This window comes from Zosterops lateralis (genome assembly GCF_965231275.1).
Source record: "Zosterops lateralis genome assembly, chromosome: 16".
NCBI classification, from domain to species: Eukaryota; Metazoa; Chordata; class Aves; order Passeriformes; family Zosteropidae; genus Zosterops; species Zosterops lateralis.
Window position 1 is genome coordinate 9,329,287 of NC_139776.1, and position 15,178 is coordinate 9,344,464.

The 15,178-nt window shown below is 46.5% G+C and overlaps 1 protein-coding gene across 1 annotated transcript in view; it reads right to left on the reverse strand.

Moving 5' to 3' along the window:
• The window catches only part of RIMS4 (regulating synaptic membrane exocytosis 4), a gene marked incomplete at its 5' end in the record, with an annotated part of 55,007 nt that extends 40,294 nt beyond the window's left edge, over nucleotides 1–14,713 (reverse strand). Inside the window, one exon of the mRNA XM_083873214.1 lies at nucleotides 14,617–14,713. Within this exon, the coding sequence (XP_083729340.1) occupies nucleotides 14,617–14,713 (97 nt within the window). The remainder of the gene's footprint in view (nucleotides 1–14,616) is intronic.
• Between the last annotated feature and the right edge of the window lie 465 nt (nucleotides 14,714–15,178).

A 15,178-nucleotide genomic window follows, 5' to 3' on the forward strand; every position in this document is an offset into this window, starting at 1 on the left:
AATATTTAGTCAACCTTTTACTTCTACAGTCATTAATCATGCACCATTTAACTACTGGTTTGTCATTTACTCTCTTAATCCTTTTCAAATCCTTCTGCTTATTTTCACATCTTTTTTCAATCCCATTCTATGTGTCTTGCTAATTACACTCCTTAACTGTCATAGGCTGTTTCAACAGACATGTTGAGCCAGACGTGGTTTGATCACTTGCTGTGTTATGTGCCCAAGGAATCATTTGCCATTGAGATATTTAAAATATAAACAGTGTTACTGGAAGATGATCAATTGTACTTAATGATCTGGACAGCTGCCTATAACTCTGGGGAGGAAGGGCAAATGACCATTTAACGATGTACTCAAACCCAAGATTTCCAACCTTGTAAAAAAGAACAATGACAAAGGGTTTCCATCTGCTCAAAATACAGAATTCTGCTTCCTTGGCGGACAATACTGTTTTCAAAGTACTGTTATTTGCAATTTTGCTGTGTCCTGAGCCAACCTTTCCTACCAGCCTCAGAAGACTCCATCTCCAGAAGTCAGCACACGACAGCCTAAGAGTCATAGGCCACCAAAAGTAAGGTCACATCCAAATGAGAGATGCCAAAACCTGATGACAGATGAATGAGACAGAGCAGACATCACCTAAAAACTTAAAGAAAAGGGAATTATTCACAGCCAAAAGGAAGAGGTACTGTGACGTATATGAGAAAGCTGGAACTGAGGGAAGTAAGTGGCCAACCACATTGGAACAACTCTCAGAAATACCCAGAGCACTGGAAATGTCAGCCCAGCTTTGCACATCCACACATTCACTTCCAGTGACAAGCCTGACTACACAACTTGACACGGAGCAAATGCCACCCTGAACACTTTCTCTCTTGAATCTCAGTCTTCATTTCACTTCTACAGCCATGTCCTGACCTGTCATGCTGAGGAAGCAAACCTTAAAAGCACATGTATGTAAAAAAGAGATGAGTTTATGAAGAGCCTGGAAGAGTAAGCAACTCATTCAGCCCAGAGAGCTAACAGAGGCAGGAGAGGGCCATTTTATACCATCATTGTTAGCTACTAATTCAGTATCTTCAAAGATAGGAAGAACTGAACACTTCCTTCTCTTCCATGCCCATCTCCTCAGACATGGCTATCAGCCCACACCAAGGAAAGCTGCAAAGCTCAGAGAGGAGCAGAACTCCCTGCACTCTGTACACCTTGCAGAGTTCTGTCTAAGCATGCTTTGCCACATGCACTGAAGCCAAAATGTGCAGCTAAAACAGGTGAGGGAACAAATACCTTCCAAGACAACATCAGCATTATGCGGGAAGGTTGTGCAGCTTCCACGTGCCAAGAAAAATGCCGTGGACACCATAATCCCCAAATACTCACATCATGCAGCCCCATTAGATCAGCAGCTCCTAATTAATTCAGAGTGCAGATCAGTCCTCAAACACCTTTTGCTATCACTAAGACCTACTGAAAGTGATGAAGAGGAATCATTATGCATAACACCCTCAAGAACTTGCTGTAAACACATTTGGCAGCACAGGGAGGTTCCTTTATGGCATAATCCATTTTTATGTACACCTAATATTTTCAGGTTTTCAACTGATTGTCAAGAGTGTTTGTAGAGGCTGTTAATGAATCTCGCTGCTAAAAGCAGTTACAATTCTGTAGCTATTAATACAACGTGACATCAGTTATATCAGCTTCCGAGTGAATCACAGTTTGCAATCTTGTAGGTGTTCGATAGCTGTTGTCACATCGAAATAGAACATTGTTAAATATACTCCAAGTCTGTCCTAGTTCCGCAGCTCTTTTCCCCCTTTTCTGCACTGCAGCCTTAGTGGACTGAACACCTGCAGGTCTGAAGAACTCAGGAGAGGAATGTCAAGAGGAAAAAACAGCTTGACTGTTAGACCACTCGGATCAGCAAGTTTTAAAATGTTCACTTATGACTGCAATTTCCTCTCAAATCTGATGATTGTAAGAGGTTAAAAGAACAGGTCACCAAACCTTTTATGATGTCTAAACCCTCCAAGATGTACTTGTACCAAGATGTTAAGCTTTTTTTTTTTCCTCCTTGTAAACTGAAATAAAAGGCTGATAATCCTTCCTGACATAGCAGTTTAGCATTAAAGCAGGCAAAAACCAGTTTTCAAACCATTAACTGAGTATTAACTGAATATCAGATTCCAAATGCTGCTTTAATCTGCATAACTGACATTCACAGAACTCTCCTGGTCTTGGTCAGCTTGTACATAAAAGCACATTCTTAACAAAACTGGCACAAGCCTGTGAAGTTTTTAATATTTTGCTCAGTGAAACGTTTTCAGACCATCATGTTTGTCCCTGTTTCAGGATTCAACCCTCTCACCAGCATTTTTCATGCAGGTAATACCCTTTTTGGGTAATCTTTGGAAACCCAGCCTTATTGCTCCAGAGCAAAGATGTGTTAGAAAATACACAGCTTTCTGGATTTCAGGAAATGAAACAAAATTATGGCCTGAAATAAGACTTCCTGATTTTTACGGTCACTCTGTCCAACAAGCTTGCTGCCTTTCTGCAGCAGACAGCTGCAGTGAACAGGCTGTGAAAACAGTCGAATCCACCAAATAAAATGGACTGTGGATAATTTGCCTGGTATTATTCCTAGAGCAACAAGCCAGATTTTGCCTCGACCAACCATGTAATATTTCATAGAGTGTTTTAGTAGGTAAGCCAGGCAGTACTGAGACAGAAATAGAAAAATATTGAAATAGGGCCCACATGATGCCAGGTTTAGAGACACTTGGCTTGGACTGGGTCTTGGGAAAAAGTGAGTTTAGGACATAACAACGTCTCCTGTGCAGGAGCAGTAAAAGCGTTTCTGCAGAGACTGAGCAGCCAGGTCACAGGAACAGACCTACTCCTGTTACTAGGCAGATGCCAGGAATTCAGTGGAAACAGATGAAAAACAAGTTTATAGAACGATTAACTTGGGATTCTGGCACGACTCAAAGCAGAGCACTGGGCAAGATGGGAGAGCTGAGAATTAACGTTGTGAAACAGTTCAGAAGTGGGTCCAGACAAACAGATATGATTGAAAAATCAAGTTCTGCTCCTTCCCCTAGCCTCAACAGGTACCTTCTCAAACCTCACATTTACCCTCTCAGACCCTTTAGACCAGATGTGAAAATCACAGGCTCTGAGTTTTATCATATATGATCCCTTTATGCTGTAGCACCACAGTGTGAAAAACAGCTCTGTTGTGCACCCACATACCTTGAATTGCACATCCACAGCCTGTACGCACTGGATAGGCAAATCCTTAGTTAAATATCTCTTTGCCCTTGCCATTTGCAGAATCTTCACATGCACAATAACCTACCCCAGATCCTCCCTCTCCTGCTCTAACAAAATACCAAGCAGAAATGAGAAATGTGCACTGGTGGAAGGTCCACAGGCTGCCATACAGGAAACATTTCCACCTTTGTTATTTCTTGCCAAGGCTCTAGCTTCTATTGAGAATAGCTTTCCCTATGTCAAGGGAAAAGAGCCAATAAACATGTGTGAAAGAGCCAATAAACATGCTAATTTTGGAATACCTGGCGAAAATATAGAAATATAGGAAGACAAGGGAAAAATAAACCTTGGGGAACACTGAAAACCCTGGCGGGACACAGAGATAACAGCAAAAACTGAAATAATTTTAGGCAGGCCTAAACCACTGATCAAGACATGATGAAACCTCCAGGTAGCCATGGAGGAAACTCCACCCAAAGGTGTGAGGCAGCTGTCCAAAACCAGCTGTGCCCAGGGCAGCTGATGGCTCCTGCTAAGGAAGGGGAAGAGGGAGCAGACCACTGCAGATGGACATCAGCAATAGCCTTTCTCTGGGCTGAAAGGACTGAAAGGTCTCAAAACGAGACCAGAGTGTCTTTCCAATTGAGTGGTGTCAGAGCTGCCTGACAGGAGTGTGGGTGCCTCTGATGCCAGGCAGGACACAGCTACTGCAGTGACCACCTGATGGAGGGAAAGCTGCTTCCTCGGTGCAGCAGACAGCAAATCCAGGTGCTTTTGAGCCCAATCACGATCATGGGAGTGTTGCTATGCTAAAAGAAGGAACCATTGCCTTACTTAAGCCACTCAAAAGCCCAGTGAGAGCATCTCTTCTACCCTCAGCCCCGTAACTGAATAAATCTGTATGATCCCATAGCACAGCACTCCTCGAGGCCCCAGATGGAGGAGGAGAGTACATTGACGGCAGCACGCGTCGACACCGCAGTACCAGCGCGGGTGTCATGGGATGCCAACGTTGCCATGGCAATGTCCTCATCGCGTGTAACATTTTGACACTGTCTGTTCTGCGAGCAGCAGCACCGATGTGGCAGCCTGCAAAGCCAAGAGGAAGCGGCTGTTCGAGTTTCGCCAGGCTTCTTACTGCAGCCGGCAGCCAATTCAAACTGTCTGGGCACTGGAGTTTGACCAATCTGGCAGCGCCGCTTCCTAAAGTGCACGAGGAAGCTTTTAACAGAAACTGTTCCATAAATCACCCCGAGTTAACACGCGCTGTCTGCCAGGCTGAGCGCTGGCCTGCACGCCCACTCTGGGCACTGCCTGCCCTGCTTTCCACACCAGGGTTTTCAGTGTTCCCCCACCAACTTCCCTGAACTGCAGAATCCCAGGGAGGGTCTGCTCCTCTGCTCTGGCTGGCTCTGCACAACCAGAGCAGCAGCCTCAGCCCCACACTTGCAGAGCTGTGCGGTGATGTTCTGAACTGCCAGAAGCAGACACAGCCCCAAATCCCGTTCACCTTCAACAAATACCAGAGACCAAAACTCACGGGCATTTTTGAAAAAGCCCAACTTTGCACATTTAATATTTAAAATGAGCATTGACTCTTGCAGAAAGCTTTATTTTCTCAAGGTACATTAGATAATGTGATTTAAGCCTTTCCTCTTTACTTACATTAAAACAAAAATCCCATATCTGAAGCAGATGTACTGTGGACTATGTGATCCACAAAGGCAGATGTGTGGGGACCAACCCACATAAAAACCCCTGGGTTTTTGGCAAACATGCCAAATTCACCATTGGAAGGCAACAGTGGGTTGCCAAAGCAATTCCTTCTGGTCTGTGGAAATCTGGGGGAAGGAAGAATACTGACAAGCTTCAGAAGTTAGTCTAGAGCACTGTTCACCCTTATTGTGAATTTAATTCAAACTGCTATAAAGGTGGAAGGGCTTTGCAGAAGTGGTGCAGAGCAGATGCTCTAATCCCACAGGCTACTGGTGAGGTCTCAGGGCAGGAGGGAGCAGGGCTTCAGCCAGAGGGACAGCAGCACAACCGGAATGTAAGGGACAGGGAAAGTTACTGGGGCCTGAATTGTCATGATACTTTCAGGAATTAATCAACTACAGCAGCTGAAAATCCAACAGGCATTAGAAAGGAAAAGCCTTCTCTTTTTTCCTTCTGAAAATCTGATTAAAACACAAATATGGATATAAAGCAGCCACCTTAAAATCTTGAGTGAAGGTTTCCTAACTTTTCACTGGAGCTGTGATGACATGAATAAAATTCAAGAAAGGAAAGGTAAATAGTAAAAATGAAAGAAAAAAAAAAAAAAAAACCAAAAAAAACACCCACCCACACAATCCTCCCAGGATGCTGAGAAGTGTTAAACAAGAAGCTGGATTTACAACAGGGAAAAAAAAAAAATCTTAATCTTCTTAGACATCTTGGCTGCAGCACAATTAACATGTTTTCCATCCACGTGGCAGGATACATTCCCTGCTAACTGCAAATATGCATACTGCTGGTGGGCAGCTGGCAAAAGTCCCACACCACTGGGAAACTGTCACCACTGGGAGATGTCAGCCTCATCCATATTGCCCAGGGAGCTGAGCGAGGGGCAGCCTGTCCCCACACTCCTGTCCCTTGGTGTCACTGCTGCTTCCTTGCTGAGGTGGGTCACTCTGCAAGTCTGAGCCCACCAAGAGCTGAGCTGCTGCTCCTCAGAGGATGGTCAGCTCCAGACAGGGACATAACCATGTGTTCCTTGGGCAGAGAGACTAAAATCACTCAAATCAGATGTCTCCAGTGTCAAGCACAGTAAGAACCACTATTATCCTCATTGCAGCTGCCAACTGTGAATGACACCTTGGCACTCCCTTGACCTGAGGATCGCAGAATGAAGTGATGAGAAGGTACCTGACAAAACAGGCCACTCTGGATGCATTGAAAGCAAAGGTTTTCAAGGATGCTGCACTTCATCCATGGATCCTCAGTTACAGAGCATCTCCTCCAGCTCCCAAAATCATCCACAAGCACTGCTGTATTCCTGGAGCCCAGGGAATAAAGCATCTTATCACAGACATTTACCCCACCTCCCAATCCCACAAATATCCCATAAGCATGGATCTTGCTAAACAACAGATTTTGAATTCAGACCAATACCCATGGGATAAAATAGCTCAACCCTCTAAATCAACGCAAGGAAAATCACTAAAGGCACATGTAAAAACCAGTAATTTCAGAGCACTGAAAAAATTAACATACAAATGCCAGAAAGGGAATGAGTAGCCAACAGCACTCATGCTGGGAATGATCTGGGAAATAGCATGGATCATACCCTGAGTGTTGGCCAGGAGCAAGAGTGTGTATTTACAGGAATACTGCATACAAAGTGTGGGAAACAGATACTCCTCACTGCAAGGGGCCAGACAGCAACCGGGGCATTGTCCACACTGCTCCTCCTGCACAATCCCAAGTCCAGCTTGAAGGCCAACCTGGAAAACTGTTTTATGCAAAAAAAAAAAAAAAAAAAAAAAAAAAAAAAAAAAACCAAACACAAAAAAACCCCCAAAAAAAACCCCAAAACCATCCATCAGGTTTCTTTGGCCCAAACAGCAAAAGGAGGGAGTGAGATGCCAGGCAGCAATGGCTGTCATTACAGTAATTTCCTGGCTTGGAATTACCAGCACAAGAAGGAACAGTTTTGTGAAGAGTTGCTTTGAAGAGAGCAGTGATCAATTGCTTGCCATGTTGCTGGACGCAATGCAATAGCAATCCACTATATCTGTTCAGATTTAAGCTAAATTTTAGGGTAAACTATACTTCTGATTAGGAATAGATTAGTTGCTTGGGGAGCAGATACAAGTGACCCCTCTACATGTAAATTTGCAAGAATAAGGACACAGACAATAGCTTAAGTTCCTCTTACTCATAAAACAGTTTTGAAAAAAATGTGTCATTTACCTCCGTACACGGTGTACTCTCCAAATTGTTGAGCACTCAAACATTTTAGACTGGTTTCTGCAAGGCTGTATAAGTGCTTTGTGTTTTGGACAAAGCTGATATAATATCCTGACGGCATGAAGGTAGAACACTAACCATCTCAGTGATTTAACTGTGGCTGGATTTGACCAAAATGTAGGGCTACAGACCCTGCTGTACCCTTGTGTGGTGGGGCTGTATCAGGGCTACTCAGCCATTACAAGTGTGCTGTTTTGCAAAAGCAAAGCCAAAGATGTAACTTAAATGCAGATTACAAGGCAAGAATGGTTTGACAGAAAGCACAGAGTGCCTAATTTGTGTGTCATCAGCAGATGACTTAAGCAATGGCACAACTGGTGGATTATTGTGTTGCAGAACCCCAATTGTGACACGTGTTGTCATACAGTATAGCATCCTCCCAGAAAATAAAACCAAACCCCAAGGGAACAGCATTTGGATAGATGGGATATTCAAAATGTGTTGAACACTTCCGCAGAGGAGCAGAAATCCTTATTCAAATATGCTAATGGTGCTTCTCAACAGATGTCTGTGGGAGAGAGGAGGAGACGGCAGGGCTGAGAGTCTTGAGTGAGTCAGGTCTCACTGCCCCACCAAAACCATCAATGACTTACAGACCATTTCCTAAATTAAATTGTTCACATTTCTAATCTAACTGAAGGCATTCAAATATAAGCAAATAGTGCTTCAGAAAACAATTGCACAGATAAATTATTCCTCCAAACAACTACTCCAATCAAACTTAATTCTTCTCTACACAAAGCAGATCCACACACTCTGTCAAATAGAAATGTTGAAGAAAAGTAGTTACAGCATTTCACAACTTGTCCTAATGCAAGAATCTGACAGGACAAAGATAATTTTCTTTTGCCTGGAGAACAGAGTGCTTTTGAATTAATAAATGTTGCATTAGAATTAACTGCACATGAAATAGAAGCAGTAAGAAAACAGTGTCTCCTAGATAGAAAGCTTTCCAGGGAAACATTCTTCTACTCGGAAACCAGCTGACAGCAGAACAGGAGAAACGCTTTCCTGTGGTGGCAGGGGGTCACATACAACCCACCCTCAACAGCTCCTGCACACACTACTGGTACCCAGCATCATCCTCTGAATACCTGCAATGTACATCAGACCACCTTTGAGGGAAGGAAACAAAAAACTCTGCTCTCCACGGCTGCAAGTGTGCGCTGCAAAAGCTGAGAGGACAGCACAGAGCCACCATCATGGCCCACGATTCCATCCCCATCACTCTCCCCTGTAAATCCACACCTAGACAACCACCAAAGGAACTCCTACACAGCACAGTGTGGCAGAGTGCTTGAGATGCTGGGCTAGCAGCTCTTCCTCCTGCCTTACATCAGCGTTTCTAACAATTCCGGACACGGCGCAGGTGGCTGCTGCAGGCTGGGGCGTGCTGGAGGACTCTGCAGGATGCCCCATGGGAGACAGGAGTGGGAAGCAGCTGGTGGCCCAGGAAGGCAGGCTGGCATGCTGAGTGCTGACCGATGCCACGTCACCCTTCCCCGTGCTGGCCCATCTGTGCCACCGTCCCCATCTGTTGGGTTCTGCCACAGACCGCGAGCGCCCCGGGACTGACGCTGACATTTCGCTTTGCCTTTCTACAGGCACAGCATGAACTTGGCCCAGGACCACGGCCCTCACGTGCAGCCACAACACCCAGAGCAACACAAACAAGGACAAGGTTTCGAATCCTTGCTCCTACTGCTGACTCATTCTCAGGGCTCCTGCTCTGCTCCAGTCTCTCATGGCCACTGAAGACAAAACCTGTTGTCTGTAACTCTGGTGACACGTGCAGCAGCAGCAGGGCCTGAGAGCAGAAAGCTGCCTCCAGTGCATAGGGCAGGTAAGGGACAGCAAGGATTGTTCAGCTCTACCTGACCGGGTACACCCATGGTGTAAGAATCAGTCGTTGGGTTTAGGATCTGGATTAATTCGTAACAGGGTCTGGGATCATCAGCCTCTGCAGGTCTCATCCACAGCATCTTCCTCCAGGCTGCTGGTCCCTTTCATACTCTTTCCTCTGATGGAAGACTGATGTCACAACAGCTCCTCCAGAATTGTTCTCATTTTTTATTTCAACTTAATCCATTTATGAAACAAACATGTTTACCTAGAGCTAGAATGTGCCCAGCAGGGAGAGAGGCATTTCTTACAATCACTAGGCTAACCTACAGCCAAAGATACACTCCTCACTGCACAAGAAGAGGGAAAAGCCCTGGATTTTGCTGCCTCCTGCACCAACCGAGAGAGGTGGCTTACCCCTGAGGTAAGGCATGGCCAGGTGAGCTCTAGGGGCTATCTTTGCATGGTTACAGGGATAAACTATCCTTCCATTTCTAAAAGATTGATTAAAAAAAAATAGCTAACATTCTAGATGGACGAATAAGTTTCCCTGTTTCCTATACGTCTGCCACATGAGCATGGTTACCTACCTTACAAACAACTAACAAAACTGGTTAGAGGCTTACAGAGCTCCAAAAATTAACTTTGGATGAAGCAAAACCAAAGCAAGCACGAAAAGGACTTAACACGCTTAGGCTATATTAACAAAAAAAAAAAAAAAAAAAAAAAAAGTAGAAATGGACTAGTTAAGTCTTGAATCATAATTTTTTTTTAAACCATATGTACCCCAATACAGTGCTGCAACTGAGAAATATCCATGGTAACATGAAAACACACATAGGGGCTCTCTCTATTTAATAGCTTTGTAACGCTTTAATGTTCGAAATTATAGAGAAGGTCAATGCTTAAAATTACGAGGAAGTTCAATAGATAAAACCCAAAGAAAAGAATATTCCAAACAAAAGAATATTCTAAACTAACCTAAATGTCCACAGCCCCTTCTTACACCCCAACAGTTTAAATGTTCCTTATAAATCCATTAAATTAGTATTTCACGTACTTCCTCATCAAAGCAATTGATCGTAACACAGTTCCTCTGCCAGTACTTTATAATGTGTGAAAGCAGCAGCTTGGGCTGAATTTTATCTCTAATTCAACTCTTTTCTGAATGAGCAGCTGACACGAGGAAGGCTTACTGTCAGTATCTAGGAGACATTTTGACTTTGGAAACCATTTTCTTTCTGCCAGACACTTGGTCCAGCTGGCTGAGACACGATTTGATTCTCCTGTCTTGCAGCCAGGACAGGGGTCTGCCAAGCTGGACAGTTGCTGTGCTGAGGTCCTCACCAGGGAGGGGACACCTACAAGTCCCTTACAGCTGCTCTGTACCTTCCCCTGCTTCCTGACCAGAGCAGCCCTGCTCTTCACACTTGTGTACATAAGGAACTGTGTGTAGATGCTCAAGCTGGATCTGGATTCCAGAGTAGCTGCATTTGCAGTGTGACCCATGGCTACAGTCCCACACATTCAAATCTGCATCTCTGTCCCTGTCAGGGCGTGCTTCAGATGCCTTCTGCCAGTGCAAGCAGGTGTTCTTCCCAAGAAAACCAGGAGGTAGGATGAAAGGAGCTGGTGCACTACAGTGTCTCACCCACTCAGGCCACAGCACAGCTGGAGCACATACAGACCCGAAATGTGCTGCTGGGTCCTACAGTTTAGGCATAAGAAAGGAAATCCCATCCCTTCCAGTGATTGTTCACATTTCCCTATCTGTCTTGCTTTAGGTATAGTTCTTGTCCTCTGTAGTACACGGGGTGCTTTTCTGGAAGCTCTCACCCCTCCAGAGCTGAGCACTGCTTCTGACTTCCCAGCTCCCAGCAGGTTCACCACTGCTACAGCAACTGTCCCAGCTACTCAAACCACCTCCTCTCTCCTGCTCAAAGCTTGCTTCTTCTGCATGTGCAGCTCTAAGTCAGTTGTTGCTACTCTCCACAAAATCTTTACTTTCTGTTCTGCTTTAGCCAGGTTTCCAATCTTCATACTCCACTCAAGGAGCAAGATGGTTCTCCTCCAGACCATTTACCCTAAGGATGACCTTCATCCTAAACTGGGGAGAGCTGTGCTGAGGCCACTGTCAGTTAAAGGGGGATTTCATACTACCCATGCCCTCAGTTTTAGTTATGAGCTGCACCGAGATGCACCACAAGCTGCCCACAAGGCAGGTGCCCACAGTCATCATGGATCCTGTTAATAACCTACACGCACTTGCCACTTGGCAGTTCAGTCCTCAGCAGTTTGGTTCCTTCTGACATGTTCCCACAGGAATATCAGCATTCCAAAGAGCTGATTCCAGCCAAGACCAAGCGTATGGCAGCTCCTCAGAACAGCTAAGATTTGTGCTCACAAGATTTGTGTTAGAAACAGGCATTCTAGAAATGTGCCCACAAAGAGTGTGTGACTGACTTTTACCTCTTCTCACTCTACTACTCCATAACCAAAATGTAGGATAGACATTTGCATAAGTTAAATCAATAATTATTCATACAATAATTGCAGTTTAAAAATCCTTAAACTTCACTGACATTGCTGGGGACCTCAGTGGAGCAAAGACAGTGGCACTCAGCCAGCAAGAAGGCCAGCAACATTACCATGCTGAGATCAAAAGAGTTATTAACCCCGAGTCCTTGAACTACTGAGTGCATTTTGGCTATTTCAAAGCCTCACTGTAACTTCCTGGCAAAAAAAAAAGGCCCCATATTTGCTCAGAGCATCTTCTTTGTAGACGCAGCTGAGGAATGAAAAGGGTATTAGAACACTGAAGTCCACATCCACCTCTTTGGAGAGACGCAGACATGACATATCTGAAACTCCATCACCCCCGTGCTCTGGAAGCACTCAAATGTGATCCAGCCTCTTGTTCCAAGCCCTGTTGCTTTCCTGCCTCCACTGGCTGCCTGCTTCTGCACACTAAGAGATCATCTGCACCCAGTTCACTGCCCAGAACTCCAGCCAGACACACTGCAGGGGTACCAGGCAAAGCAATTGTGGAAGATGAGAAGAGGCTTCTCACCTTATGTCCACAAGGTACACAGCAAAGAAGAACAAAAGAGCCATGGCAGAAAAGGAAATAGTGTATAAGTAAAAGGATATTCTGTGTTTTTCAAAAGCAGAGCCATTTTTCCATACCAAAAGGCTGAAATACTGAAAGCCAGAGGTAGTGTTACCACTGCTCAAATGTGGCCAGGGCTCTCAGCACATCTGTAAATTTCCTTTTAGGCTCCTTTGATATAACCCACCCATAGTAAATGTAACACCTCAAGAATTTTTCTTGTTTGTAGATTTAAGCGATCATTAGGCTGTTTTCCCCTATCAGAGGAAAACGTCAAATTTCCTTCAAGCTTGACCATTTATCTGCTCTTCTGCTTTTTCCATAGGACGGCTATTCTCTTAAAGATGTGGTTCTCAGCTTCAGACAAAATGGATGATATGTCTGTTTGAAATAGGATTGTTTACTTTGTCAATGCCCCTGGGATCAATTTCATTTTTTTTCTGCCACCTCCTACAGAGAACATCTTGCCAAGTGCAGCATTCATCTCCCTGAATGAGCTATCGAGATCTATTTTTTTGACAGAAATCATGCTGCAACCCAAACTGGTCAGAATCTCTCACAATTTCAGAAGCGCGCATGGGTATGAATAATATAGAATCTTATCTGTCACAGTTTAAGCATTTCTCTTATAATTTCTCTTTCATGTCATCTGTTTGCTTGAAAAAAAATTATACACTTGTAGTTTTAACACCAGAAGTAGAAAGCAGCACACGTTCTTCCTGGCTGGCTGCTCATACGTGTCTGAACATACACTCACAGGCACGAAATACAGGAGCAACACTGCAACATCCCCACAGCACTGAATCCACCCTGAGCAGCTTCACTAACCAGGCAACTCACACAGGCAAGATCTGCTCATAAGCTGCTGGAGAATGAGGTCTTAATTGTAGATTTATTTAATCCAGAGACAAGTATTTGTGTTGTATTAAAAGCAACTTATTAACATTCATGCATGAACGTTCACTAAGTGTGAATAAATACAATTCAGTGCAAAAGCGTTTTTTTTAAGCACTGGAAGAAGCATTCACCTAAACTATCACCTTGCTCAGAGCAAGAGGCGTTGGACACCAGGGAATGAAATTCTGTCCCAGGCATTGTGTTGGGTTCTCATACTTGAGCATGTGTCACTATCAATCATTCCTGAAGCAACACCGCTGAGACTTCCCAAAGCTCCCGTTATTGTCTTGCACGCTCCTCGGCATTCCAACCAAATCTGAAGCGCAAACAAACCATCAGCAAAATTTTTAGACAAAAATTTGAAAAACTGTATCTGTTGGAGGAGACAATCCTATGCCTGCCACCCCTGCATGATGCTGATGACAAGTCTAGGTTAATCACACAGATGATGAATTGATTCTTACGTCAACTCCTTTAAAAACAACATCGTTACAGGTGTAGCAGCTGGCGGGCTGATGTATTCCTGCTGGCATCTGCACATCTTGAGATGAGCCACTAGACAAAGGAGCACGCCGGCATTTTGAGGGATGCAACCATGACAGTCAGTGTTAAAATACGCTTTAGTTACCAACTTTCGTTATTTGCCACACACAAGATTCACTTACAGGTTCAGTCCCTGGTTCAGTGTGCACGAGGAAAAGCATCCCTCAATTCCCAGGGAGGCACGGGGAATGGATAGAGGGCTCTCCATCCACTCCTGCACACCCCTCCCCACCCACGCAGCGGCTGTGCTGCCCTCTACTCCCAGCACCTTCCCCAGCACCCACCACCCTTCCTCTCCCGTTCCACCCAAAGCCTCTCCTGCTGTTCTCTACCACTGCCCGTCTTCTTTAGGCTTGGTCTCATTTTATGACTACCGCCAACTGTCTGAGGCCAGAAAGGTCTACCTGATGCCGGCAAAAAAAAAATCACTGCATCCATTCTGAAAGGCTTTTGTTTTGGGATTTACTCTGCCCTCATTTAAACGGAATCCTTTTATTCCCCTCTCCAAAAGCAGCACGGTGTAGGGCGCTAAGGACCCCTGTTAACAATCAGCCCGAGAGTTGACGGTGTATAAATCAGAGCGGACACACCACCCGGCAGAATTGATGCGTTCTCCCTGAGCGCTGCCCTTCATTCACCCAGAGGAGGATGGAGCGTGAGCCGCTCCATTTGCAGATCAGCCGTGTTTGCTATCGATCAGCAGCCGGAGCGTGTCTCACCGCTGGCACACACTCCCAGTGTTCACCTCCTCGGGCACAGGCATCCCCTCGCCAGCCGTGCCCGGCACACCCGCGGGGATGAAGCCCCGGCTCCCCCGGCCCACGGCGGGCCCGGGATGGCGCTGACCCACCGCACACCCACAGCCCTGCCCACACCGCCACACACGGCCCCGGGAACCGCCGCCCCCCGAGCGCTCCCGCCCCGGCCCCCCGTACCCGCGTCCTCCTCGTCGAAGCTGTTCATGCAGGGGAAGTAGATGGCCAGGGCCTCGAAGGAGGCGGAGAGGCTGAGGCGGCTCTGCGACCGCTCCATGAAGAGCCCTTGTCCGGGGGCGCCGCCGGGGGTCTCGCCCGCGGCCGCGGGCGGCTTGGCGAGCTTGGCCGCCCCATTCTTCACTCGGAGCACGGCCCGCGGCGTCTTGGCGGCGGCGGGGCCGCGCTGAGGCGGCGGGGAGAGGAGAAGAGAGGCGGGCGAGGCGAGAGAGCGGAGCGGCGCGGAGCGGAGCGCAGCCACCTGCTGCCGCCCGGCCCGGCCCGGCCCTGCGCACCGCCCGCCCCCGCCCGGCCCGGCCCTGCGCCGCCAACCGCCGCCAATCGCCGCCCGAGGGCGGGACGGGACGGGCGCGGGGCGGCCCCGGCACCACCGTGAGGGGGCTTGTCCACCCTGCCCGAGCCCGGCCTGGGGAGTCCTCAGGGTATGTTCTGCCTTGTCCGCCCTGCCCGAGCCCGGCCTGGGGAGTCCGCAGGGTATGATCTGCCTTGCCCGGCCTGGGGGCGA